The 19,243-nt window shown below is 45.2% G+C and overlaps 1 protein-coding gene across 2 annotated transcripts in view; it reads left to right on the forward strand.

Annotated features, from left to right (window-relative positions):
- tbc1d20 (TBC1 domain family, member 20) overlaps positions 1-19,243 on the forward strand; it is a 69,473-nt gene that overhangs the window by 28,954 nt on the left and 21,276 nt on the right. For both annotated transcript variants that reach the window (XM_072515236.1, XM_072515235.1), the window contains exons 3-7: positions 1,732-1,812; positions 8,287-8,473; positions 14,833-14,934; positions 15,895-16,036; positions 16,259-16,437. In XM_072515236.1, coding sequence (XP_072371337.1) covers positions 1,732-1,812; positions 8,287-8,473; positions 14,833-14,934; positions 15,895-16,036; positions 16,259-16,437 — 691 coding nt within the window. The remainder of the gene's footprint in view (positions 1-1,731; positions 1,813-8,286; positions 8,474-14,832; positions 14,935-15,894; positions 16,037-16,258; positions 16,438-19,243) is intronic.

Below are 19,243 nucleotides of genomic sequence, written 5' to 3' on the forward strand. Positions count from 1 at the left end.
ACCACCGTGCACCATCTCCAACTTTGTTTTCCTCTTCAAAATCCTTAGAACATTTCACTGTCTCCCAAATCCATTCCCATATTTCCTGCAGTTCCTATCCTACTGCAATAGAAACATACAAATGGTATCGTTTATGACTACGATAAACTATCTCTCTTCTCCCTTCTCAATCTTTCTGGAGCCTTTGAAACAAATCCAGTCTCCTTTGAGCTGTTCACAAAGACTATTATTTGCAAATTTAAGGTAGCTGGACCCTATTCTCCACCAACACCCACACTTTCTAGCTTGAGTTAAGAAAGAATTAACTTGCACTGATTTATGGTGCTTTTCACATCCTTGGGGTGTCAATGAGTTACTTTTGAAGTGTAGTCATTTGCTTTATTATAATGTGGTAATGAATTTTCACATAGCAAATTTCCATCAATAGCATTGAGATAAATTATCACTTGATCTGATTTTGATGGCGGTAATTTGAAGGAAAAATATTGGCCAGATCACTCAAAAACAAAACTCCCTACTCTTTGAATAATGCCATGGGATCTTTGCAATCCACCTGCAAGGGCAGTTGGAGGCAGTTTCACATCTTATCCAAAAAGCATTGCTTGTAACAATGCAGCAATCTCAGTACTGCACTGGTTTCAGTATAGGCTGTGTGCTTAGACACATGACCTTCTGAGATGAGAGCACTATCACTGTGCCTAGCCTGCCTTGAGCAATGATCAATGGCATTACCATTGCTGAATCCCACACAATCATAATCCTGGGGGTTTTACCATTGATCAGAAACTGAACTGGTCTAGCCATATTAATACTGTGGCTACCAGAGCAGGTTAAAGGCTAGGAATCCTACTGCGAGTAACTCACCCCCCCCCCCCCCCCCCCAAGCCTGTCCAATGGAATACTCTCCACTTGCCTGGATGAGTGTAGCTCCAACAACACTCAAGAAGCTCAATACCATCCAGGACAAAGTAGCCCACTTGATTGCTACCCCTTCAACAAACATTCAAACCTTCCACCACCGGCAAACAGTACAGCCATGTGTACCATCTACAAGATGCACTTCAGGAACACGCCAAGGTTCCTTAGGCAGCGCCTTCCAAAACCACTACCATCAAGAAGGACAAGAGCAGCAGATACCTGGGAACCCCACCACCTGGAGGTTCCCCTCCAAGCCACTCACCACCCTGACTTGGAAATATATCTTGACTGTCACTGGATCAAAATCCTGGAACACCCTCCCTAATAACACTGTGGGTGTACCTACACCTCGGGGATAGCAGCGGATCAAGAAAGCAGCTCACCACCATCTTCTGAAGGGCGACTACGAATGGGCAATAAATGCTGGCCTAACCAGCGACTCCCTTATCCCATAAATGAACAAAAAAAGTAATGAGGTTCTGACTGATTTTAGCAGATTACCTAGAACAATGATGAATGAAGATTTTTTAAATATGCAGATTCATACTGAACATTGCATTTATCAACTGCCTTAATGGAAGAGTTGTTTTGTACATCTTAAGTTAATTATTGCTGGATTTTTAGCTAAGGTATATAATACCTGAGTGGCGAACATGAGAAATATCAGTGATTTTAACTCGAGATGTTGGCAAACACATAATGCATTTGTTCAGTGGCTTTTGGATTATGTTTTTCAATGTAATTTAGTTACTGTTCCATATCCGTAGAATTCCTAGCTGCAACATATAAATTAAATATGAATCTTTGCAACAGGACCAGAACTCCGACAGAACAATAAAGACTATCAACAGGTTTTACTAGATGTCCAACGGTCATTACGACGCTTTCCACCTGGTAAGTCAGCCCAGTGCAAACACCTGCTGATGTAAAATAGAACATAGAACATAGAACAATACAGCGCAGTACAGGCCCTTCGGCCCACGATGTTGCACCGAAACAAAAGCCATCTAACCTACACTATGCCATTATCATCCAAATGTTTATCCAATAAACTTTTAAATGCCCTCAATGTTGGCGAGTTCACTACTGTAGCAGGTAGGGCATTCCACGGCCTCACTACTCTTTGCGTAAAGAACCTACCTCTGACCTCTGTCCTATATCTATTACCCCTCAGTTTAAAGTTATGTCCCCTCGTGCCAGCCATATCCATCCGCGGGAGAAGGCTCTCACTGTCCACCCTATCCAACCCCCTGATCATTTTGTATGCCTCTATTAAGTCTCCTCTTAACCTTCTTCTCTCCAACGAAAACAACCTCAAGTCCATCAGCCTTTCCTCATAAGATTTTCCCTCCATACCAGGCAACATCCTGGTAAATCTCCTCTGCACCCGCTCCAAAGCCTCCACGTCCTTCCTATAATGCGGTGACCAGAACTGTACGCAATACTCCAAATGCGGCCGGACCAGAGTTCTGTACAGCTGCAACATGACCTCCCGACTCCGGAACTCAATCCCTCTACCAATAAAGGCCAACACTCCATAGGCCTTCTTCACAACCCTATCAACCTGGGTGGCAACTTTCAGGGATCTATGTACATGGACACCTAGATCCCTCTGCTCATCCACACTTTCAAGAACTTTACCATTAGCCAAATATTCCGCATTCCTGTTATTCCTTCCAAAGTGAATCACCTCACACTTCTCTACATTAAACTCCATTTGCCACCTCTCAGCCCAGCTCTGCAGCTTATCTATATCCCTCTGTAACCTGCTACATCCTTCCACACTATCGACAACACCACCGACTTTAGTATCGTCTGCAAATTTACTCACCCACCCTTCTGCGCCTTCCTCTAGGTCATTGATAAAAATGACAAACAGCAACGGCCCCAGAACAGATCCTTGTGGTACTCCACTTGTGACTGTACTCCATTCTGAACATTTCCCATCAACCACCACCCTCTGTCTTCTTTCAGCTAGCCAATTTCTGATCCACATCTCTAAATCACCCTCAATCCCCAGCCTCCGTATTTTTTGCAATAGCCTACCGTGGGGAACCTTATCAAACGCTTTGCTGAAATCCATATACACCACATCAACTGCTCTACCCTCGTCTACCTGTTCAGTCACCTTCTCAAAGAACTCAATAAGGTTTGTGAGGCATGACCTACCCTTCACAAAGCCATGCTGACTATCCCTGATCATATTATTCCTATCTAGATGATTATAAATCTTGTCCCTTATAATCCCCTCCAAGACTTTACCCACTACAGACGTGAGGCTCACCGGTCTATAGTTGCCGGGGTTGTCTCTGCTCCCCTTTTTGAACAAAGGGACCACATTTGCTGTCCTCCAGTCCTCTGGCACTATTCCTGTAGCCAATGATGACATAAAAATCAAAGCCAAAGGTCCAGCAATCTCTTCCCTGGCCTCCCATAGAATCCTAGGATAAATCCCATCAGGTCCCGGGGACTTATCTATTTTCAGCCTGTCCAGAATTGCCAACACCTCTTCCCTACGTACCTCAATGCCATCTATTCTATTAGCCTGGGGCTCAGCATTCTCCTCCACAACATTATCTTTTTCCTGAGTGAATACTGACGAAAAATATTCATTTAGTATCTCGCCTATCTCTTCAAATGCACTTGTTAGGAACTGTCTTTGGCCTAGAGTCTTATTTCCACTAATACAATAATAGTCAGCAGTTTTTGATAAAATGTCCAGGGAAATTGGGACCGTGCTTTGAGGAAAAGGGAATGATGTTTTGAGCAGATCAACTGGTTATTAATCTCACTGACATGGGGCGAGATTCTCTACTCCCGCGCCGGTTGGGAGAATCGCCTGGGCTGCCAAAATTTCCCGGGACGCCGGTCCGACGCCCTCCCGCGATTCTCCCAAGCGGCAGGAACGGCCCCGTCGAGTTCCGCAGGCCGGAGAATCGCCGGAGACACCCAAAATGGCGATTCTCCGGAACCCCCGCTATTCTCAGGCCCGGATGGGCCGAGCGGCCAGGCCAAAACGGCGGGTTCCCCCGGCGCCGTCCACACCTGGTCGCTGCCGTCGTGAACGGTACATGAATGCTGGGGGGGGGCGGCCTGCGGGGGGCGGAGGGGGATCCTGCACCGGGGGTACCTTAAATGTGGCATGGCCCGCGATCGGTGCCCACCGATCGTCGGGCCGTGCTCTCTGAAGGAGGACCTCCTTCCTTCCGCGGCCCTGCAAGATCCGTCCGCCATCTTCTTGCGGGGCGGACTTCGAGAGGACGGCAACCACGCATGCGCGGGTTGGCGCCGGCCAACCCGGCGCATGCGCGGATGACGGCAGTTATGCGTTGCCGGCTGCGTCATCTATGCGGCGCCGCCTTTACGCGGGCGACAAGGCCTGCCGCGTGTAGATGATGCGGTCCCGATCCTAGCCCATTGTCAGGGCCTGAATCGGTCGGGATCGGGGCCGTTTCGCGCCGTCGTGAACCTCGTCGGCGTTCACAACGGCGAAGCCACTTCGGCGCGGGAGTGGAGAATCCCGCCGATGGACCTGTGTACAAAGAAATTGTGTCGCCTCCATATGGGTTATATTTCAGAGCAATTCATTGTATTTGTATTGTTTTGATGAATTCTGAAGATCCTGGTAAATTTTAAACTAATGTAAACCTTTTTTGCAATGAAAGCACTAATGGTTATATTGACACCTGTTGAGGGAAAAATTATACAGCTAAATCACTGTGGTGTACTTCACCCGTACACTCATGAGAGGCCAGAGGAAGATTCTCGGAGTTAAAAACTAGTCTTTATTTACAGGCTCTCAGCGTTCTAATTAGGATACCAAAAACCCAGATTCAAGAATGGTACAGATAGTTATACTTTTATATTTGATTACAAGAAATGTATAATAATAATCTTTATTGTCACTAGTAGGCTTCCATTAACACTGCAATGAAGTTACTGTGAAAAGTCCCTAGTCGCCACATTCCGGCGCCTGTTCGATTACACAGAGGAAGAATTCAGAATATCCAATTCACCTAACAGCACGTCTTTCGGGACTTGTGGGAGGAAAATGGAGCACCCGGATGAAACCCACGCAGACACGGGAGAACGTCCCAGGTTCGATTCCGGGCTTGCGTCACCGTCTGTGCGGAGTCTGCACGTTCTCCCCGTGTCTGCCTGGGTTTCCTCCAGGTGCTCCATGTGCGGATTGGGTGGATTGGCCACACTAAATTGCCCATAGTGTTCAAAAAGGTTAATAATAATAATCACTTGTCACAAGTAGGCTTCAATGAAATTACTGTGAAAAACCCCTAGTCGCCACGTTCCGGTGCCTAATCGGGGAGGCCGGTACGGGAAAGTGGGGGTTATGGGGATAGGGTAGAGACGTGCTCTTTGTAAGGGCCAGTGCAGTCTCGATGGGCCGAATGGTCTCCTGTACTGTAAATTCTATGATTCTAACGTGCAGACTCCACACAGACAGTGACCCAAGCCAGGAATCGAACCTGGGACCCTGGAACTGTGAAGCAACAGTGCTACCCACTGTGCTACCGTGTTAGCGTATACCAGTTATTTGTTACTAGTTATCCATGTCCAATCATGACTATTGATTAAGGTTACGTCATGCATAGTATATGAGAATACTTAACCAATCACATTAAAGGCCCGCATGCTTAATTAAACTATCCAACCATTACAAAGGCACATACGTTGTCTTGCAATTAGTGATACCGGTCGTCTGATACCTGGGTGTAGCCATCAAATCATCTCCATTTTGCTATCAGCAGACTTACTAGGGTCTTCACAATGGTACCTTGTTACACATTGTAGAATAGACCTTGAATTGTAACATATGCAGTTTCTCTGCCTGTAAACTAGCTTCTCAGAGACACACCGTGTCCTTGTAATATCTGTTACACATAGCAATTCCATAGTCTGAATTGAAGAATTCAACTTCTCCAGTAAAACGGTGGAACTAGGTTTTTCAAATGGTTGCAGAATACTCTCTCCTATCTAAGGATGCCCAAATTATCCTCTTCACACCTCAATAAAGTAGAAGAAATTATTTATTTTAATTTTGTTTTTCACAACCACTTACAAGTATGTCATGATTTCCTCTGGCTCCCTAAGAGTGGCACAGTAGCATAGTGGTTAGCTGCTCCTAAACTCCAATGGATACAATAGCCTGACCTTTCCTCATAAAATAACCCCCTTGGGTATCGCAGTGGTTAGCACTGTTGCTTCACAGCGCCAGTGACCTAGGTTTGATTCCTTGCTTGATCTCTGTCTGTGTGGAGCCTGCACATTCTCCCCTTGTCTGCGTGAGTTTCCTCCGGGTGCTCCGGTTTCCTCCCACAAGTCCCTCAAAATGTGCTGTTGGGTGAATTGGATATTCTGAATTCTCCCTCCGTGTACCCGAACAGGTGCCGGAGTGTGGTGACTAGGCGATTAACACAGTAACTTCATTGCAGTGTTAATGTAAGTCTACATGTGACGCTAACAAAGATTATTATAATTATAATAAGTGTGATTTTGGAGATGCAGCGTATTTGAGCACAAACCTGGTATGCCAGGAGTGGCGTTTTGTAAATCCTTGTCATCGTAGATTGTGTTGAGTTATTATGATAGGTTGAGGATGGGAATCGGGTATTTCCCTCGAGGAACAGAGAAGGATAAACAAACACTGCTGCTCTGGTGATTTTCCTGTGACATTTGAACAATATTTATGGAGGCCCGGGGGCATGGAATATACCTGTTCCAGCAGATGAGGATGAGAAACACCATAGACTAAGAAATTAAAGGACTGAAACATTGGGCGAGATTCTCCGACCCCCCGCCGGGTCAGAGAATCGCCGGGGGCTGGCGTGAATCCCGCCCCCGCCGGTTGCCGAAGTCTCTGGCACCGGAGATTCGGCGGGGGCAGGAATCGCGCCGCGCCGGTTGGCGGGCCCTCCCGCGCGATTCTCCGGCCCGGATGGGCCGAAGTCCCGCCGCTAAAATGCCTGTCCCGCCGGCGTAAATTAAACCACCTACCTTACCGGCGGGACAAGGCGGCGCGGGTGGGCTCCGGGGTCCTGGGGGGGCCTCCTTCCTTCCGCGGCCGGAGAATCAGAGTTGATGTGTCTGCAATGAAAACATCTGGGATGGCAATTTTGCCATCTATTGAATCATAAATATTTTAAAGGATTATGCCAGTGTTTCAGGACTGTGATTTCAAACAATTGACAGCACAGAGGCTTCTTTTTTGTAATGTTCATTATGGCAAAAGTTTCAATAAGTATAAACAAACATTAGCTGGATCTTTTTCACCCAAAGGCTAAAAGTAGATGGCACAAGGATATAAGAGGTAGGGGGAGGCCATACCCTTGAATCTGCTACACTATTTATTAAGATCGTGACACATCTTCGATTGCAACTCCACTTTGTCCCATCGATCTCCATATCCCTTGATTCCCTTTTGAGTCCAGAAATCTATTGATTTCAGCCTTGAATATATACTCAATGATTTAACATGCACAACCTTCTATAATAGAAAATTCCATAGAGTTACAATCCTTTAAGTCAACAATTTATCCTCATTGCAATCCTAAATGGCTGGTCCCTGATCCTGAGACTCTCTCGCCAGGGAAATGGCCTTTTACCATATAAGCTGTTAAGTCCTCTGCATCTTTTTATTTTTATTTTAGAGTACCCAATTAATTTTTTCCAATTAAGGGGCAATTTAGCGTGGCCAATCCACCTAGCTTGCACATTTTTGGGTTGTGGGGGTAAAACCCACGCAAACACGGGGAGAATGTGCAAACTCCACACGGACAGTGACCCAGAGCCGGGATCGAACCTGGAACCTCAGCGCCGTGAGGCCGCAGTGCTAACCCACTGCGCCACCGTGCTGCCCTCTCTCCATCTTTTATATTTCATTCTCATTCTTCTGAACTTCGGGGAATATAGACCCATTGTTTTCGATCCGTCATAAGACAATCCGCTCAACCCAGGAATCAATTCAGTGAATCTTCATTGCATGCTGCTGCCCCCGAAGGCAAATAATATCCTTCCTTTAATACGGGACCAAAAAAGTGCACTTTGGTAATTTAAAAGAATAATGTAAGGTTCATGGAGTTATTCAGTTCGACAACCATTTGTTTGTTAAGTCCATTGATGAGGAACTGTGTGGATAGGCTAGCTTACTTATGAAAGTTAAAGAGAAAGAAAAGAGCATTCTGAATGATCTTGTATTTTGACATTATTTTGCTCCATTATGTAACTGACTTTAGTGGTATTTGTCATTGTTTCTGGTTCAACGGACCTATCTGTCAATGTGCAAGGGGTGAATTATGAGACACTAGATTTGTATTCTCTTTGACTGCTTGTCATGAGTTGATGATGTTTCAGGAATGCCGGATGCAGAACGGGAAGTACTGCAAGAAGAGCTGATCGACAGCATCCTGGAGGTACTAAAGAAAAACCCCCAGCTTCACTATTATCAAGGTTACCATGACATAGTGGTCACCTTCCTCCTGGTTGTTGGTGAGAGAATGGCAACAGCCCTCGTGGAAAAACTTTCCACACATCACCTCAGGTATTTAATGCACAAATGCTGTAATAAATAAATCATGTTTCCATATTACTCCACTCAACTGAGAAGACAATTCGATTGCCAGGAACATACATACCCCATCCTCATCTTCCAGCTCCAGCCTTCCCTTCAGTGCATTTCCTTTCCTTTTCCTTTCTTGCGCTCTCAGGTTTTTCTTCTCCTGATCTTAAGATTCTGACTCATGCAGGGGTAGAATTCTATGGTTTGCGTAGCCAATGTTCATGGTTATTGCTTGCTCCACCCTCATCTCAAGGAACGGAATCTCCATTCTTTTATTTCTCAAATTTTGCATTTATCTTGTCGTCATGCATACCTAATTTGGTAATTCCACCTCTATTTTGGAAGATATGGAAATTGGGCAATTTGTGCTGCCCTACTGTTGCTTTAGTAATTTTTTAAAAAAAATGTTTTATTAAAGTTTTTCCAATGAGCATTTTTACATAACAAAAACAGAAATACAGATAGTAATAAAAAATAACAATAAACACAGCCCAAAGCTTACAATGAAACTACTTACACAACAGAATTTTTTTAAAAAAACAGAACAAGGTGGGTTTTGTCTCCATGCCCAACTCTCATTATATCAACAGTACACCCCCCCGCCCCCCCAAGCAAAGGCCAGTACCTCGGCCTCTTTCGCTTCCTGCACTCCCGAATCCTCCGCCACCCCAAATATTGCTACAGCTGGGCTCGCCTTCATCCGAGCGTCCAAAACCCTAGACATCACCCTTGCAAACCCCTGCCAGGTTGTAATAAATAAATCATGTTTCCATATTACTCCACTCAACTTTAAGGTTGCTTTAGTAATTCACTGTGTATATTATCTTGTTGTGAATTTTCCTTCCTCGCCCCGTGCCTTGAGTTGTTTGAATTAAAATTTGATTATCTACCACTAACTTTATTAAGATTTATTCTTCACAATATGAACGTCAACACTCTTCTTCTAGATCTATATAGATTTGAACTGCATTCCTAAATGGAAGCAGAAAATAAAGTCCAAAATGCGAAGGACCATTTCCTCCAAATGGGTTTTCTACCTGATGCTCTATCATCATTCACTCTTTAAGCCTTAACATCAATACTGACTTTTGAACCTCTACCTAAAGTTCCATTCTCTTCGGCAAGTGCTGTTAGTATCTCTCTATAATATCCTGATTCGACAGCCCATACTAGGAGGATGATTTGTGTCCAAATAGTTCTTCTTAGTTCAAAGCTGGAAGAGTTGCCTTCTTTTAAGATCCAGGACCAAACTGTGAGATGAGCATGTGGCAAAATGGGAAACAATTGAAAGGTTATGGGGAGAGGAATATCATGGAAAGAAATTGATCTCATGCAATGTCTTTAACATGAGAACCTAGAGTAAGCACTGAATGAATAAACATTGAACTTGGATGCCTGAAACACTGAAGGCTGAGAAAACCTTTTGACTTGGTTGATACTGTTTCGTCAGGCATTATGTGTATCTGTGCATGGTTAGCATCAAATATTTTGATGAATTGTCCTAGAATCCCTACAGTGCAGAAAGACGGCCATTTGGCCCATCGAGTCTGCACCGATCCTCTGAAGTAGCACTCTACACAAACCCACTTCCCCACCCTATCTCAATAACCCCTTAACCTAACTTACAAGTCCCTGAACACTAAGGGGCAATTTATCATGGCCAATCCACCTAACCTGCACATCTTTGGACTGTGGGAGGAAACCGGAGCACCCGGAGGAAACCCACGCAGCATGGAGAGAACATTGCAAACTCCACTCAGACAGTCACCCAAGGCTGGAATCGGACCTGGGTCCTTGGCACTGTGAGGTAGCAGTGCTAACCAGATCCTAACCACAAGTCCTGCTCACCACACTGTTCATGAGGAGATCCTGCTACCTCTTAACTGTATTTGTTCAGTTATCCAATGCCCATTTAGTACTTGTCCCTCTTGAAAATTTGGAACCATGGTATCCCTCTGGAGTAGAAGTCGTTTGATATCCAAGTCAGGCATGCCTGCAGTGCTCTAGACATTGTTTTTTTTTAAATTTAGAGTGTCCAATTCCTTGTTTCCAATTCAGGGGCAATTTAGTGTGGCCATCGACCTAGCCTGCACATCTTTTTGGTTGTGTGGGCGAAACCCATGGAAACAAGGGGCGAATGTGCAAACTCCACACGGACAGTGACCCAGAGCCGGGATCGAACCTGGGACGTTGGCGCCGTGAGGCAGTAGGGCTAACCCACTGCACCACCGTGCTGCCTGTGCTCTAGACATTGTTGATAATTGTCCAGCCAACATAGCCTGCTGATATAAGAGATTTTTAAAACTGTTCATTATATGCTAATTATTTTTCAAATCTACATCACAGTTCAATCATTTTCACCATCGGTCAATTAATTTCAAGATTCAGATTTTCACTCTTATAAACATGTTTAAATTTTCTAATGGATGTAATCGGAACCCTCACATTCCATCAGCCATCCATTTCAAATTGATACATAGTAGAAATTAGCTGGTAATTTAGAGTCATACATTTGGTCTTGCACATATGGCACAGATGTAACTATTAATGATGGGAATAAAGAAATTACCCTGTGTCAGGGAAACAGGTTTTCAGGAATTAATATTTGCATTGTTCAATGTTAGAAATAAGGGGCGGGTTTCTCCCCTACCCGGCGGGGGGTTGCGGCGGGATGGGGTGGCGTGAACCACTCCGGCGTCGGGCCGCAAATCCACACCTTTAGGGGCCAAACCCTCACCTTTGAGGACTAGGCCCACGCCGGAGTGGTTGCCGTCCCGCCGGCTGGCGTGGAAGGCCTTTGGCGCCACGCCAGCCGGGGCCGAAGGGACTCCAGCCGGCGGACGTCTGCGCGTGCACGGGAGCATCAGCGGCTGCTGACGTCATCCCCACGCATGCGCCGTGGGGGGGGTCACCTCCCGTCAGCCATCGCGGTGGCTATGGCCGACACGGAGGGGAAAGAGTGCCCCCACGGCACAGGCCCGCCTGCGGATCGGTGGGCCCCGATCGCGGGTCAGGCCACCGTGGGGGCACCCCCTGGGGCCAGATCGCCCTGCGCACCCCCCCCCCCCCCAAAGGACATCTGAGCCCGCTCGTGCTGCCTGGTCCCGCGGGTAAGGGAGGTGGTTTAATTCACGCCGGTGGGACTGGCATTAAAGCAGCGGGACTTCGGCCCATCGCGGGCCGGAGAATCGCCGGGGGGGGGGGGGGGTCCCGCCGACCGGCGTGGCGCGATTCCCGCCTCCGCCGAATCTCCGGTGCCAGAGAGCTCGGCGTCCGGCATGGGTGGGATTCACGTCGCGCCCCGGCGATTCTCCGACCCGGCGGGGGGTCGGAGAATCTCGCCCAAGGTACGTATTTAAGTGGGTTTATTTTAGTGGTTCTGTGTAAGAAGAGTAAAACTAATTAGATTCATGTTAGACAACGGTGTTTGCATGTGTGGGGATTTGGTTCGTTCAAACTGTGCTTCTGTTGTGCTTACGGTGTAAAAAGTAAACAAGCTTGGAGAAGTAAAAAGTGGTTGTTTAGTAATTGAGGGCATCTTTAGGGTAGCAAAGATTTTGTGATTGTGTTTTAACTGATTTAATAGTTGGTTGTAAGTAGCTCGAGAAGAAACATCTTTCTCTGCTTCGCTAGAAGAAAAGCCATACCATGGCATAATGGTTAAGGGAAAAAAGTTAAGGAAGCTTTGGAAATGAAAGGAATTTTCCAGGAAGTCTGAAGTTGAAGGAATTGAGGAAACTGAGTCTAGAACAGGATGCAGTTCAGTGAAGACAGATAGCTGAAAAGGAGTTGGCTTGTCAGAAGCCAGAAAAATATCTGAACTGGGTCAAGGTTTGTGACATCTTGCTACAGTTTGTGAGAGATTAATTTGAATAATTGTGGAAATCAGTGGCTGGATCTCGGAGTTTGTATAAAAACATTTAAGACAAAGTGTAAGTTTTAAAGCGTGTCTTTTAGGGAGTGGTATTTGGAAGCAGCCATGTGACAATCTGGGGGATTTTAGAAGAAATTCACAGAAGATTGGTTGAGTGGCATCATCCCTTTGTTTTCAGAGTGGGGTGTTACCTTTGAAATTTGTGCACATTTCTGAAGCTAAGGGGAAGTAAAGGAGTGCTGTAATATAATCAAACTTTTCATCTTTAAATTTTTGTTTAAAAACTAATTAACAGTCCTGTGTCTCGGGTTTCTCCACGTTTTCTTAAATTAAGTTACGTTCTTCTGTGCCAGGGTTTTCTGGAACCTTCCCAACGCCAACTGGGGTTGTAACACCTTTATATTCACCAACATATAAATACAAATATACACCTGCAGGCTCAGCAGAAAGATAATTAAAGTACAGGTAATTATATTTTCAGACATTGCCTCTGTGGGTGAGATGGGTTGAAGAATATTCAGGTGAACAACGAAAAGTACAGCACAGTAACACGCCCTTCGGCCCACCAAGCCTGTGCCGGCCATGCTAACCATCTAACCTAGCCCTTCTGCACTTCCAGGGTCCGTAGCCCTTTATTCCCACCTATTCACTTTTTTTTTGGCAAAATGCCCCTTAAATACCACTATCGTACCTGCTTCCACCACCTGCTCCGGCAGCAAGTTCCAGGCACCCACTACCATCTGTGTAAAAAAAATTCTCTAAACTTTTCCCCTTGCACCTTAAACCTATCTCCCCATGTAATTGACTCTTTCACCCTGGGAAAAAGCTTCTGACTATCTACTCCGTCCATGCCCCTCATAATTTTGTAGACTTCTACAGGTCGCCCCCAAAACCTCTTGTCGTTCCAGTGAGAACAAACAGTATTTATCCAATCTCTCCTTCTAGCTAATGCCCTCCATACCAGGCAACATCCTGGTAAACCTGTTCTGTACCCTCTCCAAAGCTTCGACATCCTTCTGGTAGTGTGACGACCAGAATTGAACACTATATTCCAAGTGTGGCCGAACTAAGGTTCTCTACATTGCAGCATGACTTGCCAATTGTTATAAAATGCCCTAGCCGATGGAAGGCAAGCATGCTGTACGCCTTCTGGACTACCTTCTCCACCTCCATTGCCACTTTCAGTGACCTGTACACCCTAATCCCTCTGCCTGTCAATACTCTTAAGGATCTGCCACTTGCTGTATATTTCCCACCTGTATTAGACCTTCCAAAAGTCATTATTTCACATTTGTCCGGATTAAACTCTATCCGCCATCCTTCGCCCAAGTCTCCAACCGATCTATATCCTGCTGTTTCTTCTGACAGTCCTCATCGCTATCTGCAATTCTACCAACCTTTGTGTCGTCCGTAAACTTAGTAATCAGACTAGTTACATTCTCTTCCAAATCATTTATATATATTCTAAACAGCAAAGGTCCCGACACTGATCCCTGCGGAAACACCACCAGTCACAATCCTCTATTCAGAAAAGCAACCTTCCACTGCTACCCTCTGTCTTCTATGACTGAGCCAGTTCTGTGTCTATCTTGCCAGCTCACCTCTGATCCCGTGCAACTTCATCATCTTCTGTACCAGTCTGCCACGAGGGACCTTGCCAAAAGCCTTACTGAAGTTCATGTAGACTACATCCACTGCCCTACCTTCAGCAATCATCTTCATCATTTCCTTGAAAAACTCGATCAAGTTAGTGAGAACGACCTCCCCTTCACAAAACCCTGCTTCCTCTCGCTAATACATTCACTTGCTTCTAAATGGGAGTAAATCCTGTCTCGAAGAATCCTTTCCAGTAATTTCCGTAGCACTGAAAGGCTCAGTGGCCTGTAATTTCCTGGAGTTTTTGTTTAGTCAGTAATGTGTTTATAGTCTTTCCAAGCTCTCCAGTGCTGCCATATGTATATATGATCTTGATCCATTGAGTTTTGGATTGCACAGCGATTTATTATTCCCCAAAATGCATATTTGAAGTAATTTTCTTGCCTTCATTTGTGTTTTTCTTGAAATCTAGCACAGTAATTTTATATTCTGGCAAATATGAAAATGAAAAATGAAAATCGCTTATTGTCACAAGTAGGCTTCAAATGAAGTTACTGTGAAAAGCCCCGAGTCGCCACATTCCGGCGCCTGTTCAGCTGAACACTTTTTTTAATACATTTAGAATACTCAATTTATTTTTTTCCAATTAAGGGGCAATTTAGAATGGGCAATCCATCTACCCTGCACATCTTTGGGTTGTGGGGGTTAGACCCACGCAGACACGGGGAGAATGTGCAAACTACACACGGACAGTGACCTCAGCTGAACACTTTTGCCATTTTATACTGAGGAATTGATTCAAATGTTCTGGCTATTTCATTGTTTACCATGTTCTGAGTTAAATATTGCTTTTATTTATAATTACTTGCAGGGATTTTATGGACCCAACTATGGACAACACAAAACACATTTTAAATTACCTTATGCCAATAATAGAGAGAGTTAACCCAGAAGTACATGACTTCATGCAAAGGTGAGAATGCAAATTTTAAAAATTCTTCGCGGCAGTGGTTTTGAAACTTTTTCTGGTTAAGGGGAACCGTTGCAAATATCAGCATGCTCCCTAGAACTCCAGAACACAGAGGGTGTTGGCAAGTCAATAATTACAGAAACATGATGCACCTGCTGGGTTTGGTAATCTCAGTTAAAACCTTTTTCTTTGACCCTTATTTGAAGATCCAGTTTTGGGGGAGGGGAAAGAAAGGCTGATATCTTCTTAATTCCTAAACCAGGAATATGGACCAAGCCCACTCAACTGCACAAAACTTCCTAGTGGTCTGGGTGCCCCTTTAGACTGCAGCCCACATGCAAAGAGCTGGCTGTTCAAGAAATTAAGGGTTTTGGTTGTGGGAGGATTTGAACTGGGACCCCTGTTTGGAAAGCACAATGCTAGTAAACCCAGTATCCAACATTTAGTTTATTGGACTATCAACTCCAACAAATGAAAAATTGTTACAAGAAAATGAAAAAAAAAAGCCTTGTGAACTGGTGTCTTTTCTTCTGGATGATGCTGGAGAACTAGTCTGGAACTTGGGATGCTCTTCGCTTTGTGCCTTGGTATCTTCTGGCAATTCTATATCTTCTATTCTTTTGAAAAAAATGTCTTTAATGGGCAACTCTGAAATACGAGCAATCTTCCAAAACAAAAATCTTCCAGTAATGTGTAAGCATCCTAAGACAGACTTCTATATTTAAGGAAGTAAAACATATTGGTGCTTTTGTGCAATGTTTCAAATCTAATGATTTTACTTTGCAGTACAGTGACATGTGTAGGAAACTGGGCAGCCAATTCTGCCTATTATAAGATGCTACCAATATCAGTGAGATGCAACATGCGTGAAGTGTCCAGTTAGCCGTTAAGTTAGTGAAGAGCATCGCTAAATGATATTGCTTACTTTTATCCACATTGTATTTCTCTCTTGCTCTTTTATAGAGCTGACGTTGGTACTATCTTCGCTCTGAGCTGGCTCATAACTTGGTTTGGTCACGTGCTTTCAGATTTCCGGCATGTGGTTCGGTTGTACGACTTCTTCCTGGCATGTCATCCGCTAATGCCCATCTATTTTGCTGCAGTGGTAGGTGTATTCCCATCTATTTTGCTGCAGTGGTAGATGTATTGTTTATTTTGTGTGTTTGTTTTTATAGTGTCTGTTCTGGACCACGTTTCTGCCTTTCACTCCATTCACCCGATGACACAGAAAGCATTTGTGTTTTTCAGCACCAAATTGACATACTAAGAGTCAGCTACACGTAAAACACTACCATCCTCATTCGGGTTTGTTTCCTTAATTTTTTAGATTGTGTTGTACCGGGGGCATGAGGTCCTGGAGAGCGAATGTGATATGGCCGCTGTCCACCATCTGCTTTCCCAGATCCCACAGGATCTGCCATACGAGACCCTGATCAGCCGTGCTGGTGATCTCTTTGTCCAGTTTCCTCCGTCCGAACTTTCCAGGGAGGTTGCCCAGAAAGAGAGGTAGGTGCCAACAAAGCTTGAAGTTCTTATTTCTAACTGGCTCCAAAGGAGTGCTAAGGTGGTAGTTTCTTAAATTTTCCACTTTCCTTTCTGCACTGCACTCTGGTTCCATGTACAAGTCTCATTTGAAGGTGTGTTTTTAATGAGTTGCTAACCTATTGTATGTTATTCTGTATGACATTTTGCTGCTCTACTTCAGAGATGCTGCTGGGGCTTCAGATATCACACAACTGGAATAAAAATATTTCCTCTGGCACCAGAATGCTTTCTTTCACTGTTAATTCTGCAATACTGTTCCTGAGCCAGATGAAGTTGTAATGGAAACCTGGTGACTGAGAGAACATTTTGCCATTGAGAGCTTTATTGACTCAGCATCTTCACCAAAGGAGATGTGTGGCCAAGTCAAACTCATTCCCAGAGAGAATTGTTGGAAATTGTAGGCTATTGAAGATGCCTTCATAAGAATGGGGGAGAACAATTTGCAAGGTGTAGTAGTTAAATGGGTCCTTGGACCTTTTTGAAATCGGCATACATGTCTTATTTTATATTTAAAAGTGAAATAAATACATGGTGCCTAAAGAAGAGTCAGGTGCATAATCTAATTGAAGCAAGTATTTCAGCAGAAATCATGTTTCAGTCATAAGTCCAGATTTTACCACACCTGGAGTTCTGTGAGTAATTCTGGGTAATGCGCCTTAGGAAAGAGAGGGAGGGAGTGCTGTGTAGATTTACCAAAATGAAACCTGAACTCTAGTGTTAAGCTAAGAGGAAAGATGAAAAACACTAGAGTTGTATTGCCTGGAAGATTTGATCAAAGTATTTGAGGTATTAAGGGGAGCTGATAGGGCAGCTTGGGAGAAACTATTTCTGCCAGTTGAAAGTTGGGAACCATGGGGCCTAGATTAAAAATTAGAACCTGATATTTCAGGAGCTAAATTAGGAAACTTTTCTAACACAAAGTGTGGTAGAAGTTGGGAACCCACTTGCGCTAATAGCAGTTGGTGCTGGATCAATTGTTAAATTTAAAATTGAAATTGTTAGATTTTTGTTTTCCAAAGTTATCTAAAGTTATTACGGGATGGGTAAAGGCGGGTATATGGAGTGAACTCAAAGATCAACCATGATCTTATTCAGTGCTGGAACAGGCTGAACGCCCCGAGCAAGCCTCTAGAACAAACATTTGAGGCTAGATTCTCCGTTCTGGAGTCTTAAATGCTGTCCAGAGCTGAATCGCGGGAACTGTGCATTCCCACTGGGGGCGCTGACGAGGAGAAATTCAGGCCATGCAAATGGCCCAGGACACCCACCTACAAGTTTCCACTTGTAGGAAAAACTAGAATCAGAGTACACAATCTCAGGCTAAAGGAACGGTCCTTCAAAACAGAGGTGAGGAGGAATTCTTCAGGCAGAGGGTGGTGAATCTGTGGAACTCTTTGCTGCAGAGGGCCATGGAGGCTAAGTGTCTTTAAGACCGAGATAGATAGGTTCTTGATTGATAAGGGGATCAGGGGTAATGGGGATGAGAAAAATATCAGCCATGATTGAATGGCGGAACAGACTTGATGCGCCGAATGGCCTGATTCTGCTCCTATGTCTTATGGTCTAACCCCAGCCGTTCCCGGCCCCGCTGACATCTGATTCGCTGGGGCTGGATTTACGTTAATTAGCTGACCAGCTGATGCAGCTTTCAAGCGCTCCATTCACGCAGATTGCTATTCCAGCCAAGAATATGCCTGCACGATGACCTGCTTCAAAGTTCTGGGAGTCGGAGATCTACAGAATGCTCGATGCCATTCAGGAGAGGAGAGACACCCTCTTTCCCAGGGTGGGCAGAGACTCGAGCCTGCCATTCTCAACAACACTTGGGATAAGGTGGCAGAGGCTGTCAGTGCTGCCAGTTTCGCCAAGAGGATTGGCATGCAATGACGACAGAAGATGAACAACCTCCTTAGGAAAGCTTGGGTCATTCGCCACCTCTATGCCCCTAGCATCACATCCGCTCCCCACATCGGCCCCCAACCCCTTCATCAAACCACCTACCTGCATCTCCCTTACAACTCCCCTCCATGAAACCCCAACACATGTATTGTCCTCTTTGGCCAGGTGCCTTGCATGCACATACCACAGCTATAGACCCCTCTCAATAAAACCCACCTCTCAACATCTCACTATGTCCTTTCTGTGTCCCCAAGGATAAGGTGGCCTATAATCACCGGGAGTGCTAGAAGAATATCCCAGATATTCGGGTCCACACCCCTTTGGAGGAAAGAACCCTGAAATCAGCGGGGGAGGCCGAGGAGGCACAGTGGCTGCAATGGATTTTGGCAACGCATATGTCCCGATAGAAAGTGAGTCACCCCTCTCTCGCATACCAGTCCTTACCTGGATCTCACCCCATGTCATTTGTCTTGAAGGATCACAATCAGATGAGGCCGGGCCATCCAGGGCGCAGGCCCCCATTCACACCCTCAGCACACAAGACCCCAATGTCTCATCATTACTTTCACCTGCACCAACCACCATCTCAGAGACTTATCACCTTGATGGGTCATGTCAGTGAGCAGGCTCCTGAGCCACCCTCTGGTGAGCATCACATCACTGCAGCACATCAGTTAGAGGCAGAGACTCCAGAGGGAGTGGACAGTCGGAGGGCTGTCCGATCTCTGGGAACAGCTGTTGCACAGACAGGTGTTGTGCTCTGGAAAGGTTGATCCCATCACTGGAGATGCAAAAGCAGAACCAGAATATACAGGAGGAGTGTTATCAACTTTCCAGTATCTGCAAGTGCAACTGGAGGAGTCCAACC

Source organism: Scyliorhinus torazame, chromosome 8 (assembly GCF_047496885.1).
Source record: "Scyliorhinus torazame isolate Kashiwa2021f chromosome 8, sScyTor2.1, whole genome shotgun sequence".
NCBI lineage: Eukaryota > Metazoa > Chordata > Chondrichthyes > Carcharhiniformes > Scyliorhinidae > Scyliorhinus > Scyliorhinus torazame.